The 24,005-nt window shown below is 38.3% G+C and overlaps 1 protein-coding gene across 2 annotated transcripts; it reads left to right on the top strand.

Annotated features, from left to right (window-relative positions):
- Positions 1-130: 130 nt before the first annotated feature.
- GPR180 (G protein-coupled receptor 180) lies at positions 131-23,939 on the top strand. Of its 2 annotated transcripts, XM_074859418.1 has the most exons (9): positions 131-293; positions 2,734-2,892; positions 6,100-6,294; positions 9,741-9,921; positions 10,128-10,177; positions 13,721-13,878; positions 20,113-20,304; positions 20,657-20,734; positions 22,423-23,939. In XM_074859418.1, exons 1-9 carry the CDS (start codon positions 143-145, stop codon positions 22,579-22,581), a joined length of 1,323 nt encoding a protein of 440 aa, XP_074715519.1. In that variant the 5' UTR covers positions 131-142; the 3' UTR covers positions 22,582-23,939. The 2 variants fall into 2 exon arrangements, with proteins under 2 accessions (XP_074715519.1, XP_074715520.1); XM_074859419.1 differs by lacking the exon at positions 6,100-6,294.
- Positions 23,940-24,005: the final 66 nt, after the last annotated feature.

The following is a 24,005-nucleotide window of genomic DNA, read 5'->3' as shown; positions in this document are numbered from 1 at the left end:
GTTCTCTTTCCGCTCCTGCCCTCCCGCTCTCCCGTCCCGCGCCCGCTTGTAACCCGGGGGGGGGGGAGGATCACGTGACGCGGCGGCGCGAGCCGGCGGGGGGTGGGGGGGCGGCGGCGGCCGCCGCCGGCGGAGCCCCGGGATGCGGCGGCGGCGGGTGCCGTGGCTCCTGCTGTGGCTCCTGTGCGCTGCCGGCTGGCGGGGCGCCGGGGGCAAGACGCTGCGGGGTGGCTTCGCCAGCGCCGCCGCCCGGCTGGAGCCGTGGCGGCCGGTGGCGCGGTTCCAGTTCCACGGTGGGTGTCCGAGGGAGGGGAAGGGGAAGGAGGGGAGCGGGCCCGGCCACGCCGTCCCTGTCCGCCGCCTGAAACGGGGGCGGGAGGGGGATGGGAGGCGAGGAGCCGTTGGGGCGCGTCAGAGCGGCCCGCGGGGGGCAGCCGTTAGGGCGGCGGCCTGAGGGGCCGGGGTGGGGCGTGGCGGGGAGCGGCGGCAGGCGGCGGGGCCAGCCCGCCCTCCGCCGGGACGTGCGACAGGTCTGATCCGCTGTGCGGGCGGCGAGGAGCCCGGGGCAGCGCCGAGGGGGGCGGTGGGAAGCGCGGCCCGAAGCGGCGCCCCGCTGGACCGAGGCGGGGCTGCCCCGAGGTAGCGGCAGCGGCCGCGGGAGGTGGGAGCAGCCCGTGGGACTGCGTGGGCAGCGCCCGCTGCTTCTCGGGGCAGGGGCTGCTGTGGGTGCTCGCCGCTGTGCCTCCCCTCCTGCCCCGCGGCCCGCCTGTCCGGGAGAGCGGAGGCGTTTCAACTTGGACGTGCATCTCTCCTTCCCCCGGGAGCGCCAGACGAGAGCGGTGCGTCACACTGCACGTGGCTGTGTCACTTCGTCGGGTGCTTCTAGTGTCACCCGGCACCACAAAGTAAATGCTCACCCGATTATTCCCGGTGACTTTTCTTTCCTGTGTTATTGTTAGTGGTAATTCCTGACTCTTAGTGGTAATTCCTGACGCCTAGCAACGGGCTAGAATCCTGTTAGAATGGCCACTGCAGAAATACAGGTTGGAAATTACTCTCCTTGCTGCCAAAGTTTTACTTTGCAGAAAGAGATACATGCAGGCACGGTGAGTGCCACATCCGACGAGGCTGTGCTGGTCAGCATGCTTTTTATACGCTCAGCATTTTGGTGGCTTAGACCAGCAGTCTCAACCTTTCCTTCACCATGGACCCCCTTTAAATACCTTTTGTGGCCGCAGACCACCATGACTTAATTCAGCATTTAAAGCTCTAGACTGCATCAAATATTTATTTCAATTTTCTCATGAAGGGTCTTCAAACTTGGAGAGAAGAGGAAATAAATTAATCTGCTAATGCACACACTCCTATTATAATCTTTGTTGCAGTGATTCCATATGAATTTAAAATAACAGCATCAACACTTCTTGCTCAGATGGCCCATTCTATGGTATTTTAAACGTGGTAATTCCAAATTTGATGCCAATTTTTACATTAAAATTTGATGAAAAGTTTTTACAATTCTTCTCACCTCCTCCCTTGTTTGTTTGTGTTCAGTCACCGTATATTTTTGTTTACGGATCTAGGGCCACCACTTGGAGGAACAGAATTCAGCCCTGTTGTGGCCCTAAAGAGGGCCATTGGGTTAAGAAAATGTCTTTAAGAGAAAAACCACCTGGTTAAAGTGGGTCCCACCAACCATACTAGCACCGAATATATTAGCATGTCAGGGTGCAGGGGAGAGGGGCTTGAGTATGAGAGGAGGATTGAGGGGAGGGGGCTGTGGGAAAAGGAGGTGCAGGGCTTGCCATGGGCAAGCCTTACTTGAAGCTGGTAGTAGTCTATTGACCCACATCCAGCTGGTGCTGGTTAGGTGGGAAAGAAGAGTGCCCTGGCAGTTTAAAAAACGTACAAAGCTTGCTTAAATTTGAATGAGTTTGTGCTCTTGCAGTACTGATTGATTTTTCTTCTCCATTAATTTAAGCTACTGTTACGTTAAAGAAGTCTGTGGCAATATATAATGAAAGAATTTATCAGAATAAGTTTGAGGATTGTAGAATTACCCAAAAAAGATAAATTGTTTCAAATGTGCTATTTCTAAAATGGCTAAAATATTTCTCTATGTCAAGATGCAACCCGTAGGTAGACTGACACATTGGAGAACACTTTCGAAGTTTGATTTTCTTTTTATCAATTTGACATGTCATCTATAATTAAGTGTTTTAGCTCTAATCAGTCCGTAACATGAAGGTCCATTTCTGTAAGTTCTTCTGGTATTAGGCTCAAGAGCCACCCTATGATGCTCATGATCGTGCTACAAAGGTCATAAAATACTAGACTTTGAACCAATTATTCAGACTGATTGAGGCACTGTCTTTGCTTGAACTTGAGAAAATGAAATTTGGGTTGGGAGGAAGGAAAAAAAAAAAGTTGTTTAAAAAGAGAAAAAAGGGGGGAGGGAAGGCTGTTTGTCGTAGAGAAGGTTAATGACATTTGGGTTATGGTGAAGGTTTGTTTAAGTACCATCAAAAATAATCATACATGCAGTGTTGTGTTGAGATGTATAGAAATTGTTTCTGAAAGAGTGTAAAGACTTTTCTGGGAAGTAGTGGTACAAGTTTAAGAAATAAAGTGAAGCTTTAGTGCTGCTACTTATAAAAAATCTATGCCATGCTAGCTTTTTGCTTGTAATTGACATCAAGGCAGAATAGTTGATTTTATTTTTTAAATATCAAGGTGACCGTGCTGTTCTGTGTGTCAGAATCAAGAACATAGCAGTAGCTGTGACAAAAGCAGCTAGACTTCACCTGTTTCAAGCACAGGAATGGCAGAAGCTGCAGAACAGTATCCAGGATCACAGCTGTACAGAGATGTTCTCTAAAGCTCAGCTGACAAGTGAGTTGCTACTTTTTTCCTCTTACAAATTAAGTTATCTATGTATTTAGAACTCTGTTAAGTTATCTGTGTATTTAGAATATTTCAGTGAATTTGGACTTTGTATCAACTTAAGTAAAAGCAGGACTTCAGCCTTCTGTAATTAAAAATTATTACAAGGAAATAAAATTGCTTTGCATCACTTCGGAAGACTTTGTTTGCAAGTTATGATTTAGTATACTGCTGGAAAATGAACAATCCTTGACAAATAATGACTTTCACGCAAACAAACTTTGACTAGTTCTAGTCTTGTGCTCTCATTTGTACACAACTCAGGGTATATGTTTGGCTGAAGTTTTCATTTACTCGTTCAGTACAGAGATTTTCTTTAACTCTGCTTTTTTTTTCAATCTCAAACTTTTCCATAAAAAAGATTATGTTGAGTATTTGAAAGAATTTACAAGGAATACAGTTGTAATACGAAACTGAAGAACTTGAGAATCTAAATGGTTGGGACAGTCAAATGTACAGTTTGAATTGTGACTTTTATTGTAGTGGAATGAAAAAAAATAGAGGCAAACTGATGGAATCTGCTGCAGTTACCTCTAAAATTCTGAAGTGAATGCTTTTAAAGTGAATGCTTTTAAGGTGGAAGTATAGAGCCCAAGTATACAGTAAAAGGGTAATTTTTGTACCTGCAAAGCTTTTTTCTCTTTTTTTTTTATTTCACAACCTCATAATCATTAGTTTTCTTTTTTCTGTCTGTAAAGTCATCTGCAAAAATTAATCTAGGTTATGCTGGCTTACTTTATAACTTGCCTGTATTATCATTATTCTTTCACCCTTTAATTTTGTAATTTGGTATTCATCACTGAATCTCACATTCAAATGTTTTTAATATTTGAGCTGACAATTATACCAGTACAGAATATGTAGGTTATCTTGTTGTCTTTTGTTTATGAAGGAACATTTCTCATTTGTCAGAAGGCTCCTGTTCTCCAGTTCCATGGAAATGGCATTTTTCAAAGACAAGAAAACAATTATATTTTCATCTTCATGATAGCACAAACCTGTCACTCTTTGATGTACGAAACATGTTAGAAGATTTTTAATACAGTATCAAAGATAAGCTGATCAGGATAAAGCCCTGACTTGAGTATCCATCTAAATGTAAAAGAACAGTAAAACACTGAAGTGTTCAGTTATGTAACTGGAAGACAAGCTTACTGAAATAATAATTTTTGCAGCATTTATTGATCGTAATACAGCAAAACCTACTTAAAGCATAAATTTTCCTTTAAGAAATGAAATTAATATTAGAAACTTCATTCAAATACATCTTAAGTGAATACAGCTTCTTTTTTAAATATATTTCCTCTGTGTGGCCAGAAACCTTGGAGTAACAAATTGATCTCCTGGAATATTGTCATAACGAGATTTTACACAGATGTCACTTCTAAGAATGTAGTTCCCTTACACTTGGTCTGAGCTGAACATGAAGTGCTGTGGAAATAACTAGCAGTTGGTCTGTCACTCCTTCTGTCCCAGCAGTGTACTCACTGTTTTCTACTGTGTTTAGGAATTACGGGACCACAGGGTGAGTTGGATCTGTTTGCTGATCTTGGGCAAAATCGATTACATTTTTATTTTATCTTACTTCATTTCCCGTGAGTTAGCTTGCAGATTTGATGCAAAACTGATTAAACGTGATCCTTAGTCTTGATGCAAATACCACTGTGTCAGAACTCAGCTGAGAGTCAAGATGGAGGGGAAAGCCACCCCTGCCAGCTGCAGTTTGTCTCATTTGGATTAAGCACCATATGAAATCCTAAATATGTGTTTTTAAAAATCTTGGATTTTTTGAAGGGAGCTGTTTCACTTTGTATGTTTGACTGATAAGATACGTAGCTCCAGAGTGGAACTCATACTTACCATTACCTACACAAGACAAATTGCCTGTGTTAGAACACTTTTTTTTCCTCGGGTTTGCATGTTGCCGGAATTTGTACTTCATGACAATTGCTGCAAAGAAACACATGTTTCTTCCTGAATCCTAATGTTGATCAGTTCATGCCTTCAGAAAACAGAAAATAACTTATTGAAGTTGAAACAAATTTAATTAAATTACATAAATGTTTTTCACAGGTAGGCTTCAAGTTAGAAATTAGTTCTAAATTTTGTCTACAAAGTATTTAGGGATCACGATTTTGCTAAGGGTTGTTTAGTATGTATGTTTGCAGCCTTTTCATTTAGAAAGGCCTTTGCATAAAAAACAGAAATAGCTTGTTTTGTAAATGAAATTTTTCTTTTTCCTCATCCTTAGCCATTGTCATCTTAAAGTATTAAGGTGAATTAATCTACAGTCCAGTCATTGTATTGTTATTTATTCTACAGAGATGGCTTTCATTTATGCTTGAGCTGATTAGCACTTGAGTTCAGTAATCAGTGTAACAGTACTTACAATTCTTGCAGTTTCACCCAAACGTACAGAGCTAGAGATTTCATTTGCAGCAAATGTTTATTTTGGGGAGATTGTTCTTGGTTAACAGTTCCTTTTAGGAAAAATAGTGGTAAGATCAGTGAGCAGATGAAACATCAGTCTCTTATACAGTTGTTTTTAAATGTAATCTGGTTCGAAATACACGGTTTCATTAGACGATGGTCTCAGCCCTTAGCTGTCAATTGAAATTAAGTCTTTTATGGTTTGGGGAAGATGCTGTAAAATATGGTAAGTTGCACCTTTAAAGCATGCACACTGTTGTTTACCGAGCTCACATGTAGCTGTTCCTGTTTGGTGCTCTAAATATCTTTGAAAAAAGGGTACAATACATTTCACAAAGGTATTTTTCATAATACAGAGATACCTGTTGGCTAATAGAGGAGAGCTAGTCCTATCATACTGTACTAGAGGACAGAAATGTGCTAAGCATAGGGGGGACAGTTTGCAGTTACTGGCTTGTGGCAGAAGGGACCTCTCCCAGTGATCCCAAAAGCTGAGAGATGGAATGTGGTGCATATCCTCACCAGCCTTTGTCTGCACCTATTTGAAACCAAAGATGAAGCTGGAAGTCTGTCTCTGGTGTTACGGCTAGCTTTCAAAACAGACTATGTAGTTTATAACCTGTATATGATATTGTGGATTTAAATTTTATCTTCATTCAAAGATGAGTTTTCTAAAAATGAACTAATCAAGTATTTACTCCTATTTTTGTTTGTTTTCTTCCAAAGTGACTGTGAACCTCACAGAGCAAAATCTGACAGTGTCCCAGATTCCTTATCCAGAAACATGGTATGTGTTTTATGTAGACAAGTTTACCTGCGAGGAGAATTATTCTGAATCCGAGGATATTCAGTTTGAAATGGTCTTACTAAACCCAGATGCAGAAGGGAATCCATTAGATCACTTTAGCGCAGGGGAATCTGGTAAGATTTTTTTTCTTAAAATTAGATTTGTAAGTTAAGGATTTGATCACCCAAACAAATCAGTACTTACTGTGCTTGGAAAAGTACGGCGAAAGGATAGCAGTCTTTTATATTTCATATTCTACTTTCTCATGGAGAGTAAACTTTAATTCATTTTCTGGCATTACAGACAAATTTCTCTAGAACTTTCTTTAGAAAAGTTTCTCTAGACTCGCTTGCCAAAACTTGCGTAACTGAAAGTAGAGATGCACAAGGAAAGTTAGTGTTAACATCTTTGCTGATAGGTAGTTTTCCCATCTTGAAATCATAAGATTTTGCTTGAATGTGAATTTAATCCCTGATTTTAATGAATTCAAGAAATTCCTTAGCTGTTAAATTTGATTGTGTGCAACATGAGCACATGTATGATAAAACATTTTGCCAGTACAATTTCAGTTCAGTGTTTAGGTCTTTCTAAGTATCTTAGTCATAGGCTGCAGATTAGATACTTGTTAGTCCTGATTTTATTTTATTTTATTTAAGAAATGCAATTTTAAATCTTTAAATGTGCAAAGAAAAACTTCTAGAAGTGACTCAAGACAGCAGCTAAAGAAATGTCTACATAAAATTGTATGCTTTGGACAATCCAAACCAACTTAATGTATGCATCGTTGCAGTGCTTAGCTTCACTGCTCTGGGAGGCCTCATCAACATGTCACTAACCTTGGTCTGTTGTAAGGGAAGAGCCCAATAGGGTTAGTCTGCCTTCATCTACAGATTTAACCTACATACCCAGAATGAGCCTAATTGCTATTCTCAGAATCATACACCCTGCTGTCATTCTTGGTCTCAAGAGGATATAGAGGGAACAAAGGCAGCTCCCTTTTTGAAGGAAAGAAAATATTCACTGAAACATTTAGCAGAATCTATACGAAAGTAGCACTGTTATTCATCCATTTTTCAAGGCTTATAAACTGACTTACCTGTCTCTTTAACTTCTTAATCTACAATCTTAGTTGGCAGTTTTTATTTGGTGAATTTTGTAACCAGAATTGGATTTTAGTTATTTTACAAATTTTCAGAAAGTAGTAGTAGCATTCTTTTGCTAAATCAAGGGCAAAAGCAGCTATAAGACATCTTGTGGCCCTTAAAAGTGGTATACAGACTTACTAGAGAGGCATCTCAGCCCTATATTCATTTTGTAGGAAGACTTTGAGTACTTGGAAGCAGAACTCTGAACACCTTGCATGCTGAGTAAAGAGGTGTGTAAATGTGTTTGATGTATGTATTTAGATGTAGCAAGTAGGAAACGGGGTGAGCTGTGCATGGTGTGTCTTCCACAGTTGCTGAGGAACACCTCTGTTTATTCAGAATTAAAACCTGCATCGCTACCATCAATCCTAAAGTTACATGCCTGTGTCTATTTTCAAAGAACTGAGGAGGATTTTCTCTCTCTCTCTTCTTTTTCTTTCTTTTTTTTTTTTTTTTCCATGCACCCTTGGGGAATAATGTTTGTTGTTTTTCCATAGAGGTGTGCAGCTTAGAACATTAGGGTATCAGAGAGGAGATCCAACTCCATTTCTTGGTTCTTTCATTCAGATGACTAAAAACTACATCATTACAGATGGTTCTAGTTAGGTCATAATTCACTTTAGTTACTAAAAATGTGGCCTGACGCAGGAGATCTCAAAGTTAAATGGACTGTAAGGAAAGTATAGGAAAGAACTTGAGACTGTAACCTTGTGATTAAGATATTTGCCCTGAGAGAGGAGGGGGTCTGGCTTCTGATCCCTGTCAAATAATCTTTTATCATTTTATATGGTAGGGTTTTTTACCTAAGACATGGTACCGGTGGAATCTAGGATTTCTAAGGGCAGCTGACCAAGTAGACAGCATTTTGAAAATCTTTTGAAGTTAGGTATTTCAAATTAAGGTACATGTGTTTTATTTTCTCTGTCAAATCTTGAAAGTCAGGAAGCTTAAAAAATATTGAAAATTACCCTTTTTGTTTTTTTATAGTTGTGTTTCAGTGCAACTTTATTTTAAATCCTTTTGGTCTCAAGCCAATCATCCACAATCTGTCTTTGGTTGGAAGGAGCTTTCTATCCTAAATGCTTAGTGTTTATTAAAAGCTAGTTGATTCTCCTAAAGAGTTTTCCATGTGTACCCACTCATTACGGTGGGAAATAACTTATCTACAGAATCCTTGCCAACTTCTGTGGGTGTCTTTTGAAGCAGAAAGATAAAGAGTGAAAGAAAGACTTAAGAGATTTGATCTAAAATGCGTATTTTTGTCATTCATAAATTGTGCTTTTGTATAGGTATACAAGAGAAGCCAGAGTGGCCCTGAAATTCTTGTTTTATAAGTCTTTATTACCTTACGCTCTTTTTATCCCATTTCACTGTATGTATGTCCCAAATTATTAATTTTAGCCATAGAAGTTATAATACTATCAGCTATTCAAATCTCATCCAGTTCTAATGTTTTTCAGTTTAGGTATTGAAATGTGTATAATTGCTTTGTTTCTAATCTCTGGGTGGAGCTGGTTGGAAATTTGTTTTGCTGCTGGAGGAAAAACATTGTTTGGAATATGATTCTGTGGGTACCACTTGGTTTCAAGGAAGGTTGAAGAAGGAAAACATAAGTTTTCTGTGAGAAGCATCTGTTTACCTGCTTCTAGCTCACTGGCTTTCACCCTCTGGGAGCTCATATGATGGGTTCTAAAGCTTCTGGAGAATAGAAACGATTTCCAGGACCCAGATCTTCAGGGAAGCATTTTACCAGACTACTGCCAGACTGAAAATTAGAGGACTTATGTTTTATAATAATATCAAAAACTTTGGGCATTTTTTCAGATTGGTGAAAAAAAAATGCACTCTAGAAACTTATTATTGTTCTCTGTGCTATTTTTCTTTATCTAAAAGTTTTCTGTCTTCGTCAACTGTGCTTCTTGGACTAACTACTTAATGTGGAGAAAGAGTGACCCCCAGTGGTTAAATAGATAATCTGTTCCTGGTTGCCAGATTGTGCTTTTAAAAATTGAAGCAAAAAAAAAAAAAAAAAAAAAAAGCTAAAAATGAGTCCTTTAATAAATATGTTTCTGACTGATCAAATGGGCTACAATTCTTTTCGGTTTATCAAGAAACTGTATTCCACTTTATACTATTTCAGTAATTTCTACAAAGCTATTTGTATTTGAACAGAACCTCTCCTACTCTCAGAAGAGGTATTGTTGAATAAAAAACACTTTGTCAGGTCAAATAATAATCAGCTCTTTGAAAAAATTCATTGACTTTCATGGATAAAATAGGCTAGGATTTACTTATTTTATCTGCACTACCACTTTTGGGTGACAGTTACTAAGTATTTCCCAGTGATTATATAAAAAGCATACTTTGTTTTAGTTATTTACTGCTAGTAACAGCATTTCTTTATAAAAACTAACCTGTATTTCTTTTTTTCACAGGATTACATGAATTCTTTTTCCTGCTTGTCCTAGCATACTTCATAACTGCTTGCATCTATGCACAGTCCCTATGGCAAACAGTTAAGAAGAGGGGACCTATGCATACTGTATTAAAGGTGTTGACAATTGCATTGCTGTTGCAGGCTGGTTCAGCTTTTGCCAACTACCTGCATTTCTCGAGGTATCTTTGTTTATTTTTGCTTTTAGTCTTAAGACTTGAAGAACATTGTGTTGTAAAGATCAGTACATGATCTTTTCTGTGGTGATTGTGACAAAACATAGGACTGACTTTTTACACCTACATCATTGCCTAAATGTACTTTTAAGAGAGAATACAGATTTAAGACTCCCTCACTTAAAAATATCATCTTTTTATTCTTCTATCAGTTATTCTAAAGATGGAATAGGAGCACCTTTTATGGGAAGTCTAGCAGAATGTGAGTATGCTCTTCTACTGTTTCTTACATATTGCTACACATTAATCTGTATAATACATTAGCGAATGCTGTTGTTGGACTGTATTATGATCTTGAACGATATCACTGGATTTTTAATATAAAATGCTAAAAGTTGCTGTTCTGAAAACCAAGTTTTATTCAGGATGTTTATAATAACTGTATTTAAAGCTATGCAATTGTGATATATTTTAGGATTTTTTAAAGGATTTTCTTGTCTGAAGATTCCTTCCTACAAACACTTAAACAGATGCTTGTCACATAAGTAAGTGTTTCAATACAACAAACAGTTTTGTGGAGTTTGCATGATCTAGAGTAGTGAAGCTTTTTAGGAAAATTAATCACATTTTATGGAGTGTGTCATTTCACTACCAAATTTAACACTAATTATATGAAAAAGTAAGTGTTTTACAGCACAAGTGATATGATTAAAGGGGTGCAAAAAATGCTTATGTAAAGAATTGATGATAACAAAGCATTTTTCTCCACTCTCTGTAGATATTCACTGGAACTGAATTCCCTTCTCAAAATGCACTAATTTACTCCTCCTGGATTCTTCAGGGTTAAACGTTGAGGGGTTTTTTTCTGTTCACATTTGAAGCAATGGGGGGGTTCTTTCTAAGCAGATATATTTGCCTTTTGATTGGCTTGAAGCACCCCAAGAAAGTAGTACTGTGGTAGTGAGATAGTGTTGGAAAGTAACAGCCTATATAGAAAAATACTTCCCTTCCTAGAGTTCATTTAGAAGCTTGCAGTTGGAATTAACAGCCTCTTGATGGCACTTGGCACCACAGTAATTGCCTCTTTCTTGTTTTAACCATTTGAGTTAGCAGCTCCTTGCAGCTGCTCTAGCAACTGTATTAGTAGACGTTCCCTCTCATCTTCTGAAATGAAATTAAATAGAGAATATGGAGGTAGTCATAACTCCTCCCCAGTGAGAAACCCAGTGTTAACTTCCCAGCCAGAACTTCAGAGAGAGTAGCTGCATGTTAGATTTTCTGTGTATGTATTGAAGAGCCCACTTTTATTTGCTTAAAGCAAAGGTTTTTAAGAAGAAATAATTTTTTTTTGAATCAATAGATTCAGTAAGAGAGTTTTTGTTTCCTACTGTTTTTAACGTTCATGGTTCCCAAAACAATAAAAGAGCAGAAGTAATAGAAATGTGAAAAGCTTCAGTGTCAATTACAGTTCTGAAGAACAGCTAATAGCAAGTAGTATAGTTTGAAGATGGAAGGTGCTACCATTTTTCCTATATCAGAACAGAAATCAGAGTTAAAAGCAAATGGTAAAATTTCTGTTGAGTGCAGTGGAGCCAGACTGTCTTTATAGAAACCTGTTCAGATACTATCCCAAGCAATTTTTCTTTTCCTGCCATCATTTAGTCATTACCATGTATAAAGACCTGACCCTCAGTCTAATTTATCATCTAAGTTAATCGCATAAATCGCACAAGTAGTGCTGGCACTCAGAAATATCACAAATAGTGATCTTTTAACTTTTGGTAAGATCGAAATATGAAAAGTCAAAGAATATTATTATGCCTGTTGAACAGCCAAAAATAGATGAATTGTGGTGAAATCAGACAAATATGGTATCAGCTCAGTACACTAGCCCTGGATATCATGGGATTACTGTAATTTTAGAAATTTCTCTCAACCTTCTTACTTGCTGGCAAGGTGTATGAGATGTCAAATATTAAAGCTGGTACTGTATTTTTATCTTATACCATTTTGTCTGGGAATCCATTTGAATTGTTGCCACACTGAAGCAGAGCAATATCTATATCCAAGATGTGATTGAGAGATGATGTCTGGCTATAACTTACAGGACAAGTTATCTTAAGGAATGACAGAAAATAAAATGCTTCCTAGAGCATCCAGATTTGTTCAGTCATTTCTCTAACTTGGATTTGTGACATTGTTTTGGCATGCCTTGGATTCACGTAACGATTTTTGCTAGCGAGTACTATGTGTCCATAGCTAGCATTGTAAAATAATTCCAAGATCATTTCACCGAGAATGAGTGCCAGTTCATTTTATTAAAGAATGAGCAAGTTTGGATTTACGAAAAGGTTTTGACATTTCTTAAACAGCAAAGGTGTCTGAATACATTAAGAAGCATTTAAGCATATAAACTATGAGAATACCAAATATACCCCAGGACTAACGTGTTGAAGTCTTGTTTTATGTCCATATTTTGCTAGTATTGCTGAGTGTCAGGGAAATATTGCAGCTCATCGTCATTTGACATACTTCCCTTGTGTGCCTATTAATCTCTGTACCGTGGCAACATTTTCTGTGCCAGTATTTTTAGTAAATGTGGAAGTACATTTATCTTTTATAATACAGTCCAGTTGTATAAAAACAGAAGTTTGCTTTTGTGACATACAAATATTTTTCTTGTACCTGATAGTGTAAGTGAAATTTACAAATAAGGAACAAATTTAATTGAACTAAAATATTAATCAAGTGAAAAAGAAAGCATTGTTGTGTGTAGTGCAAATTCTCTAGTTTCTGAACGGAATTTTCAATTTACATAATACAAGAATCAGTTTTTCTTGTACATCTCTGCTATGCCAGTACAATGAGCCAATTTACTCTCAAGTATGAACACCAACTTAAAAACTGTTCAATAAGTTTCAGTCAAAAACTTACCAGGTCTAAAGCTAACAATCACCCAGAAAGAATTCTTCGTTTCTTTCTACTGTGAGTAGCATTTTAGCGAGGCTAACAAGTAAAGGCTTTAGTATATTTTAGCTTGAAGTTTTCTTTATTCAGATACAGCTTCAAACACAGGTTTGAGATGCTGATTAAGAATGTGACTTTATGGAGTATGTGTTAATTGTTCCCAAACAGAGGAAAAAAAAATGGACATAGCAAAATGAGGCAAAGGTAGTTTGCATTTAATAAAATGAAATACAGGCAAATTGTTGCTCCAAATGAAGTTTGTGTTAGGGTTATTCATTATATTTTCCCCTTTAAGTATCTGAGGGTGGAATTTGTCCTAAATATTTGTGCCTTCTGTCGCAAGCTACTGCATCCTTAAGACAAAGTGCAATTAATTTAAAGTACAATGCAACTATGTGATTTTTGAACAAAAGTTTTTCAGAGCAAAGAAAGGAGTTCATTTCATCATGTTTCATATTTGCAGTGTGATTAACATACATATGATTTTAGTTCTTTAGCATTTACAAGTCTATTTATGTAGATGGACTCCTGAGCTCAGACTTCTTTGACACAAGAGTGGGATTTGAAAGGATGTGATGCTGTGCCTGTGTTGTTGCAGAACTGCAGCATAACTAGAGGAAGGCTGATGGTGATCTATTTGGTCACTGGAAACTACTCAAAATGCACACATTTTGTGGCAAAGCAACCTCATCTAGTCAAACTATTATCAAAATTATGACTGAAGGTGATAACAAGGCATAAATGTCCATCCTTCATTTGTGGGTATATAGAACATTTTACTTTAGAGAAAACTTTATTTTTGTTGTGACTCTATTTATTTTTCTTTTGTTTTCAATAGTGTGTGACATAGTCTCACAGATACAAATGCTATATTTATTGTTGAGCCTGTGTATGGGCTGGACGATAGGCAGGATGAAGAAATCTCATGGTAGACCTCTTCAGTGGGATTCCACTCCAACATCTACTGGCATTGCTGTAGTAGTTGTTGTTACACAGGTTTGTATTTTATATTCATTCTTATACTGAAATACACAGCTGCTATTAAGTATGACAGAACTGTGAACCAACCAATTTCAATATTTTATGAGGGAGGGAGTATCAAGACTGGAAAAAAAACCCACAGCATAATGTGCACCCAGTATGTCTAATGGGTAACAACACCTTCTCTTTACTTTAACAATTTAAGGTGTAGCTCCACAGTATGTTTTCGTTCAGCAGTAAAACCACTTAAGAAGTTCCCACAGTTTTCCAAACTCCTGGTTGTGCCAATTGTTCGTAGCATTATACTGTAAACCAGATCAGTGGAATGATCTAGATTGGAAGAAAAAAGGAAAAAAGAGAGAGAGATTTCAGCACACTCGTTTTACTGATCAGATTTATAATGTGGTCCTATAAGTGATGGTAATCATGTAATCAGTACAGCTGAGGGGTTGTGAACTACACTGTGGGGGGTGACAAGAAGCAGCATGAAAGGAAAGATGAGAAAAGGTGCTATGAGAAATTCTGTCACAAAAAAAAAAAAAATTAAATCCTCAGTGTCCTCGTCGTAGAACCACTCAAATAGGATGTCTAATGGTCTTTTCAATCAATATAAGGGAATTCTGGAAAGATTCATATGCAGGATTGGTCTTGCAAATATACAAATGGTCTGACACAATTTCATTCAAATATTTTTCCATTAGTATAAATTAGAAAGTCAAGTAAACCAGTAACTTAAAAGTAAATTGTAATGGAGATCATCCAACCCTGGTGGTGCCTTTTGTAAACAAATTTTTTTAAATCACAGCATAAAGACAAGGGAATCTGAAAGCCACTGAGAAAGGGAAGAGCAGGGAGAAACTGGAGACAGTAATGAGGAAGAGATTGTACTGAAGATTTTGTGCCATTTGAGTAGTATCTGTAATTAGTGCTGCTTCCAAACTAAATAAGTGGACTGCTAAAACATTAAGAGTAGCTGGGAGCTGACATTTCTTGCTAATTAAAAATATAAACCAAAGGCTATTAAGGTCAATGGGACTGTTGAAATTTAAAGATAGGTTCATTCTACCTTACTTTGACACCCATCACCAGAAATTTTACACGCTGGTAGTAAAGAAGACTTCTAAAGTATTTAATTTTATTCATGCCTCTCCACTTGTACATACGTATGGGTGTGTTAGTACTCTGTCACTTGAGACTGGAAAATTTTTTTGTTGTTGTTTCCTTTTTACTATACATAGAAAGGACACTCAGTATCATCAGCTTGATCTTTTCTTGGTTGTTACCTGCCCCAGTTTTTACCACAAATATCATACGTATATGCTGCTTCCCCCAGTACTAGTCCATTACACATTTGTGTTGGCTCTTTGAGCACCATTGAGGCATTGGCATGAAGCTGGCTATCTTACTTTTCACCACGAAGGCACAGCTCTATCACATCTCTGCTCCTGGTACCGTTGCGAATGTCACGTTTCACAGGAGTCTTGTAGGAACGGAATATGGATATCAGAATATGTCATTGCCTGGGTGGTTTCGCACTCCCATCTGTCTACTGTTTCCAGAAAAAGTTCCCTGACACGAGGAGTATCCTTGCCCCTTCTGAAGAGGATGTTTTCCATCTCACGGTTCGGTACATACAAAATATACCTTCTGCCAGATTTCTTCCCCTTAATACAGAATGCAGCTGTTGAGCTCAGGAGAGCAGGATCCAGATCGCATTTGCCTCTGACAAAGATGGTGAACTCAAGACTTCATTCTTTGGATTAGTCTGTTGTTTGCTGGTCTGTCTAGATTGACATGGGTGTTGGGCCTGCTGTAACAGGACAATTGATGAGCACTTTTAACAATTAAAAACCTATAATAACCTCCTTTCTACACTTCTCTTTCCCAAAGATTCTTATGGGAGAGCCAGCTTCCTCCCATGCCAGAGGTTAGACAGACTTACGTGGATAATCAGAGATGTTCTGGTGACTTGCTCTGGAGGGTGCTGGAAACCACATGCATTACCCTAATTCAGCAGATAGAGATTGAACCATGTTAGTTTTATTGGCGTTCTTTGCTACCTGTCCTCATCTCATCTTCAGGAAAGTCAAGCAAGTGGACATCCTGGGAAAACATGTTATTCTTCAACTTAACTGCAGTTTTGACTGGCAAACTATCTGACCCTGTTTGCCTGCTACTAGTTCAAATTACTCAGCAAATTTTCAGGGTTTTTCTCCTCTTTGTACTAATGCTATGGATTCTTTCTTTCTGTTCTTTCAGAAACACCAGCAATTTCCCAGGCTGTGTTTACAGCTTACCATCAGTGTAGGGTGGACACATCCTCCTAGTCAGCAAATCTCTTGCGGTCTTTGCGGCTGCAAAGAGGTAGCATCTCAAAGGAGGGACGGGTCTGCCATTCAGCATCTCCCTTTGCCTTAACTTGTTCCTGATTTCAGCCTCAGAACAAAAAGTTCCCAGGCCGCTCTGTATTCATTAAAGATTACACTCTCTGCTGCTGAGACGCAAACCTTGTTCAAAACTTCACTGATGGCAGGCCTTTCCCATCACATAGACCCTGAGCAGTTTCAGCTTTCAGAGCTGATCAGAGTGGAGGCAATGACTTTAGAAAGAGAGCTGATCACTTTGGACGTGACCAAAATGACATAGAATCTTACCGCATTAGACATCATGCTTCACAGGTGTTCCTAGGTACACCCCAAAGGTGTGCTCAGAATGAGCTCTACCTCTGACCTTAGATCTAAACCATTTTTTGGCATTGCATGACATCAGATACCCAAATACTAGATATGGTTAGAAGCAGCTAGTTAATCCACTTTGTCTTGCTGCTACTTTTAATTTCCCTTTTGCTTCCCCCTTCCCCTTGCCTCTCAGAGCTGATCTGTCCCATGAGAACCTGCCTTTACGGGAGATTGATACGTTATCTTGGCTTGCCATGAAGTCAGTGTTGGCATAGCGAAGGGGAGGAGGGGTTCTACCATAATCGTTTCCTCATGACAAAAAAGAAGAGTGTCTGGTTCTTCATTGTATGGATGTGGAGGTTCAGCTTGTATATCTGGAACATCAGGATGATGTCCATGGCAAACAGTCTTCTAGCATTTGAAGAGAAAGACCAGTACTGGACAGTGGTTGGTGTCCACTGTGAACCAAGACAGGTCAGAAGTATGTGCAGGTGAATTCAGGCATTTTGAACAGTGTATTATGTAAACAAGGAGATGGTCATTCTCCTTTACTTTGTGAAGAAGCAGTTGTGACTTTAATGTTGGACATAGCTAGTGCGAGTCAGCTCTTCAGCTACCTAGCTCATCCAGTTCTTTTGTCTACAGCCTAAGCAGAGTTGTTCTTCTGGATAACAATTAGAATTTCCCCCCCTGATTTCTTCTCAGAGCTCAAACATAGTTCTGCTCACTGCCATCAAAAACCACTTCAGCAGGTTGGTGTCTGGGTGTTTTTTCAGCTTTTTCCTGATCTTGCAGCTAAGTGAGCTGATACATGCCTTTCTGTGGTCAAGGTAAGGGACTTCACGGTTTATTGACCTTAATTTCTCAGGCATAGCCAGCCAAAGAGATTTTAACTTCAAGATCACACTTGTCTATGAAAGCTCTTCCTTCATTGAGAACAGATTGCCTAATCCATTGTAACCTAGAAACCTCCATAGCACAGATTTCTCTTTTATAGGATCCTGCTTTTCTCTGGTGAGTGAGAACAGTCTCAGCTCATAGTAAGAGCAATGACACATGTTCACCTTGTCCGAGTTTCCAGTGTGTTGCACTGACGGTTCCATCTCTGCCTCTAATGCCTCTGCCTTCTGCTTATTTTGGAATAATCTAATGAAACTGAAAGAAGCTGGACTTCTGTGATCTTACATTGCTGTCACTACACATAGTCTTTGATCAACTGATTCCTGTGTTGTTTACACAGTTTACACTCTTTAAAGGCTAGTCCAGAGCATACCCTGCTGTCAGACACTATTTTCCCATGAGGATTTTGACTTTGTTCTCACAAGTCCTTTACTCCAGCTCTTTGTCATCTTCTCATGAAAGTGGCTTCCTTCATTGCTGCTACTGTTGGTCTAGGTTAAAGAAAATTCAAACCCTCGTGAGCTCTGTTCTTTAAGGTTAAGCTCTCCCTGAGATCTACCTTTAAGTTTCTTCTTAAAGCAGTATCACAGTTCCATCTCCATCAGCTTGTATTTTTCCCCCCAGATGTATGCTTTAGGTAGGAAGATTCTATACATAGGAGGTGGTTGGGTTTTTTTTATTTTCTCAGACTGTATGTCCAGTCCAGAGAAGTTAAATACTTTGGCTATTCCCAAGTGTAAATATTAAAAGAGAAAATTCTCTGTACAAGGCTGCAGTGATTCTGTAACTGGTAGAACCATTGTTTGTTGCTTGAGCATGTTCCACCTGGACAGAAATAACTTCTGTGATAGGAATTCATCAATTTCATGCAAAAACTAGTGCTGTAGACACAACTTTACCAAGCACTGTGCTGTATCTCAGGGTTTCAGGAGCCTTATTTCAGTCTTACTCCTTGACAGAATTCTCAGTCAAGTAATTTGGTCATTTGAAGACGTTTGCTTGGAGTTACTCAGAAATAGAGTGTTATCGTGGGAACATTTGAAGCCTGTCGGTCAGATTGTTTACTAGTAATCAGTGATGTTCAAGACGTGCATGCTTCATGTCTGTCCCTCTCCCATCCTTCCATTTTCCATCCAGGTAGTTCAGGAGTGACTGAAATGACAGCAGTCATGCTTGCTGTGTCATGGCCTAGATAAGGGAGGGGAAAAGCGAGAGAGTACTCTCTGAGGATATTCTAAGCAAAAATGATCCTGTTTTGACTGATGAGACTCAAGGACACCCACCTTTGGAAGGCACAAGTGGATTACACGTTTGATATTTTTTAAAAAAAAAGTTATTCTCAGTAACCTTTTTGTCTTTATGTAGCTAATGCAGTGAGAGAGCCTTTGAATGTGTTCAGAATGGAATCTGACTAATTTAGATTTCTAAATTGAGGCATACAATGTCTGCTTCTGAAAGCCTTCAGAGCTACCTCACTCATATAAATCAAATTTGCCTACCTTTCTTCAGAAAGCCTGCTTCATTAGGCACCTGAAACCTAAGTGCAAGTTAGATGTGTGCAGTAGGTGGACTGGATTCCAGTGTATATTCAAGTCTTAAAATGCTATTCAGCTGCTACATGATGCTGGGAGAGTCTAAACTTTATAGGTATTCTAATTTATAACGTTAACATTCCCAAAGTCTTAAAAAGGTATTCTTCAGCGAGACCCATTTTTTTATGCAACAAGTAGGCGCCTGCCTCCTACCTAAGATTCAGAAATGAGGCACTTCTTAGTGTGTTTTTCCTTGGAGAATCTATCAATATTCTTTCTTACAGTGCTGAGAGTTAAGGGGGATTACTATCTTTCGTGTAGTTATCTCTTGGCTGGAGCATTTGTCCAGATGTTGGAATGGCATTGGGAACCTGTGATGCTCCCTTTCCTAGACACTAGGAGGTTTTCAAGCCGGTTGCTTGCAGAGTCAGGCTCGCTTGCAGTTTCTGACCTAGCTAATGTTGAATTCTTTTCTCCACAATGGCACAGCTTCAATAGAAGGGGTGGAGAGTGGCCCACCCAAGAACAGCCTATAGCCTGGCAGTTGCAGCACTCTCCAAGGAGGTGGGAGATGTGAGTTGGATATCCTTTAGGCAAAGAAGGGAATTGTGGGAGATCCAAGTTCAACCTGGGTGAATGCTTGAGCCTTTAGGCTATTGTATAAAAGGGGCAACAGCACCACCCTCTTACTTCCCCATCTTTGAAAAGAAAAGTGAATCCTGTTAGGATTTTGAAAGAAAAGGCGTAGTCTCCTGCCTTTGAAACAAGCTTTACAGGTTGTGGATCCCAAGTGGAAGAAGACACCTCCCTGTAGCTCTGTGGAATCATTTCAGTGGGCTTCCTGCTGAGTAGGCTGACTGTTTAACTAGATGATTATTTTGGATCTTATGCTAAGGTGCCACATTCCTTCTATCCAAATCAGAGGAAACTAACTTATCAAACTTTCTAAAAGTTACGGAATAAGTAGTGCCAAAAAGCAGTTCAGGCTAGGGGTTTTTTGTGTAACATGGTGGTCTCCTACAAGCAGAACAGAGCATGACCAGTTGTATGGATAATTCAATCTGTGATGGAAGGGTTAATCGAGGTTTAGTGTAACCTTGTTTACTCTAAATGTACTTTGCTGTTGTTGTTCTTTCCAGAGCTTTTTATTAATTTGGGAGCAGTTTGAAGATACGAATCACCACAGCTACCATTCACACCATGGCTTAGCAAGTGGACTGCTTATTGGCCTCAGAGTTTGCCTAGCTTTGTCACTGGCTGCTGGTCTTTACCAGATCATCACAGTGGAGAGAAGCACGCTCAAAAGGGAATTCTATATCACCTTTGCCAAAGTATGGGTTACATCAGGGAAGCTGATTCTTTTTGCTGTAAATATAATTGTGGCATGCAGTTGATTTCTAAACTCTTTTCCTCCATAAGAAAGTTAATGTTTAAGTGTCTGATTTGATTAAATTGCACCCTGTCATCATACTGTGAGTAGTCATTTTAATTTGACAAGGAGTATAGAGCTTTTTTAAACAGAAATCCCACCTTTCATTGTGTGGTTTTCGTTCTGTTGATTGAAAATTAAACAATGGGTTCATAAAATAGACAGAAATGTAAATGTAGTTCCTCTAACTGTCATCTCTTTCTTCTAAACTGGCATGTAGTCATTTTATAACTTCTACTCATCTTCTCTTTCAGGCCTGCATTCTCTGGTTTTTGTGCCACCCATGTCTTGCAACCATTGCTGTAATATTCAGAGAATATCAAAGAGAAAAGGTATGTACAGGCAAGATAAAAGAGGTGGAATTTGAATAGTAGTTGTTCTGCATGTTCAGTGTTTGTTAGCAAACTCATGCTCTTAGGCTGTTAATCTTATGACCCCAAAGCAACTTGAAAAGTCTTAGTCACACAGCTCTCATTGATGCTAATGTGAGTCATATTTTACAAAGGCATACAGGGTTTGAATCATCTAAGGGTAATCATTCCTAGGTTAAGGGAGGGAGAGGGGGAGATTGTTAAGTCAAAGGAAAATGTGGAGGGGGTGTTTTGTTTTATTGTTTGCTTGTTTGTTTTTTAATTAAAAACACCTTGGGGATTCTTTTAACAAAGCTAGTAGAAAGATAAATCAGTGGATTTTTTTTTGTTGTTTGCTTTTTAGTCTTCAGCCTTTAAAAGCTTTGTGTGGCTGAATAGGTCAGGGAACCTGTAGCTGAACTGTATTCTTTAGATTAAGAAATCTGTCCAAATATGTAGTCTGGTTTGTAAGCTCTAAACAGTTAAAAACAAAGGTGGACTCCCTGGGTTTCTCGGTTGCTTAAACATATTGGGAACTAGAGAACTAGTGTGTGGAGCCTGCCATGTTCAGATAAAGTACACTACTATTCTCAGGTGATTGACTACCTCATTCCAGAGTAGAGTTTGCTTCTTTTCTTTATAACCATCTGTGCATTTGTGTGCAAATATTTTCGGAAATTGAGCTTTTATTTGTGTAGAGAATATGTGAGGGAAAGAAAAAGGTTCCACTAAAAATATATAGTAAATTAAATGTTATGTTTGATTTTAAAAAAAAAAAAAAAAAAAAAAAAGAAAAAGAAAAATCCAGGGATAAAAAAAGACCCCTCTAGAGCAACTAATGAAGAGACTTTTTGTTGTTGTTTGATGAAAACATCATCAGGGCAGGAGGACAATCTCTAGAAGTAGGATCAGTAAAGGAAATTTTTGCAATATTTATTTATCTCAAGGGAGAGTACAGTTGCTCTGCTCTTGCATTTGAGCAAGTTTAACCATTGTGTGCAGCTGCAGTCCCTACATTATGATAATTTAGCTGTGTTTCCTTCTTTAAATGCACTTCAATACAATAAAGAAATGCATGATCAATAAATACCATATTTATTTAAGAAAAACATGTATTTTAAAAGACTCTCTGTACATAAACTTAGACTTTGGCTTTCTCAGAAACAGTAGTTACCTTTTATGCATTTGATAAATACTGCCTTACACATCTTTTACAGATTAAGAGACTTGCACTGAAAAGAGGTCTGGCTAAGTGAGACTGATAAATCACTATCCTCACAGCTCCGTGATTGTGCTAGTGCAAAGTGTTTCCAGGCTTTGTTTTTTTCCACTCTGTTTGTTGTAAGAATAGAATATCTAAACATTACCTCTGCTTGTGAAACTGCATGGGTGGTGAATTGCAAGTCTGAAATTCCCCAGAACAGAAACTGCCAGAAGGCTTATGTGACTTGCCCAGGGCTATCTACTGATTTAAAAACACCCAGGTGTGAGAGTCTGAATCCTGGACTTGAGATTCATGTTCAAATCTTTTGTAACTGCAGCAGTATTAAAAGGTTTAAAGTTAAACCTCAAGCACTTACACAGTATGCTGATAGAAATTTATTGTGGGTTGTTTGGTGGTGGGGGTTTTTTTGCTTACTTTTTCCTTTTCTCTCTTTTTTTGTCTCTAGATTATTACCATAGGTGTTATCCTCTGTCAGTGCATCTCCATGGTTATCCTCTACAGACTTTTTCTATCTCATAGTCTATATTGGGAAGTATCTTCACTGTCATCAGTGACGTTGCCACTAACAGTATCCTCTGGACATAAAAATCGACATCACTTCTGAGATGTTTAGGAAGAATACGTTATGTAATAAATGTGCAATAATGACTTAAATATACAGGTATTTTTGTCACAGATGTGTGATACATTGGTTTCACTGGAAAACTGAGTGATAATATCAGAGCACTTCACAGACCTGTGGTCATAGACCTGGTCTGACAAGGTCCATAGATTAATCTGTTAAAAGTATTGTGGACTGGAAAAATCCATAATTTGAATAATTTTATAAATATTGTTTATGTGTAGCATGTGGTACTGAGCTGTATCATGGAAAAGTACATTTAATCTTTTCTCTCCCGCTCACAGACACAAAAAAATGTCCTTACTTTGTATCAATACTAGGTTTGAAAGTGTTATAAAATGCAGTTCTTAAAACATCTACAAGCTCAAACAAGCCTGAAATAGGCCAGTTGTGAAATTGGTGTGATGCGTAATGATGAGTACAAGTTCTTTTATTTTCATGCTTTAGAGAAAATGCATTTTATGTATAAGTATTAAAGAAAGAGAAACAAAAGAGGGAGAGTCCTCTAAAAAACATATGTTAAATGTTCACAACTGACCGCGAGAAACTGTCCTTTATTATTGGTGTAAAAGAAAAGCCTTTTTTGCAACTAATGTTCATACTGGTTAAAATTTTAATGGGAATGAAAATAGGGTTTATATCTGCCTTTTTTTTTAAAAAATAAATGTAACTAAAAATTTCATCCAGTAATGAAGGTCTAAATAGTATTTGAGTCTTAGAAGACATAGCAACATAAAGGTAATTAAAACAGCAGGCTTGCATCTTTTAAAGGAAAAAAAAGGCAAAGAAAATGGAATGGGTGATGTGGTACTAGAATTTTAATCCTGATATAATTCATTTCTGTTACATTGAGGATTCAATCATAATTAAGCCATATACACAGATTAAATTAACAGAAGCATTTCAAATAAATGTTGGTTTCAGTCATCAACTACCCATGAATTCCTGCCCAAGGATACTTAATCAGGATTAAATTTTCTATGAATAATTGAAAAACAAAATACTCACTGGATTTGTTATAATCCATGTTGGCACTGGGTTCTAAGTAGTTGCCATCTTCCATCCATTGTAATAAAGCCATACTACTTTGTGATGCCCTAGCATTCAGAAAGCCAGTGTAAATATATACTTTACTGAAGTGCCTATTTATGAGTACGATTAAATCATGCTGACATTTTTTTTCCTTCGAAATAAGAACATACCTATTGCCATTGTGACTGAAATTTTTGGTTTTGGATTTAGTTTTGTATTTATCAAATTTTAGACTTCTTTTCATACGTGTGTCTTTCTTCACAACATGGATTTTATTTTCTAGTAAATGAATGTTTGTTTCTTCTTAACAGTGTGTATTTAATTGTCTCTATGAAAATGTGAAGACACTGGGGGGTTGTAGCTTTAAAATAGCC

Source organism: Strix uralensis, chromosome 2 (genome assembly GCF_047716275.1).
Source record: "Strix uralensis isolate ZFMK-TIS-50842 chromosome 2, bStrUra1, whole genome shotgun sequence".
NCBI classification, from domain to species: domain Eukaryota; kingdom Metazoa; phylum Chordata; class Aves; order Strigiformes; family Strigidae; genus Strix; species Strix uralensis.
Note: the sequence above shows the minus strand (reverse complement) of the source record. Positions and strands in the feature narration are given on the sequence as shown.

Coding starts and splice junctions, on each gene's coding strand:
- GPR180 (XM_074859418.1), top strand. CDS start 143: ATGCGGCGGCGGCGGGTGCCGTGGCTCCTGCTGTGGCTCCTGTGCGCT. Junction 9,922..10,127: donor AACTACCTGCATTTCTCGAG/GTATCTTTGTTT, acceptor TTCTTCTATCAG/TTATTCTAAAGATGGAATAG. Junction 20,735..22,422: donor GAGAATATCAAAGAGAAAAG/GTATGTACAGGC, acceptor TTTTGTCTCTAG/ATTATTACCATAGGTGTTAT.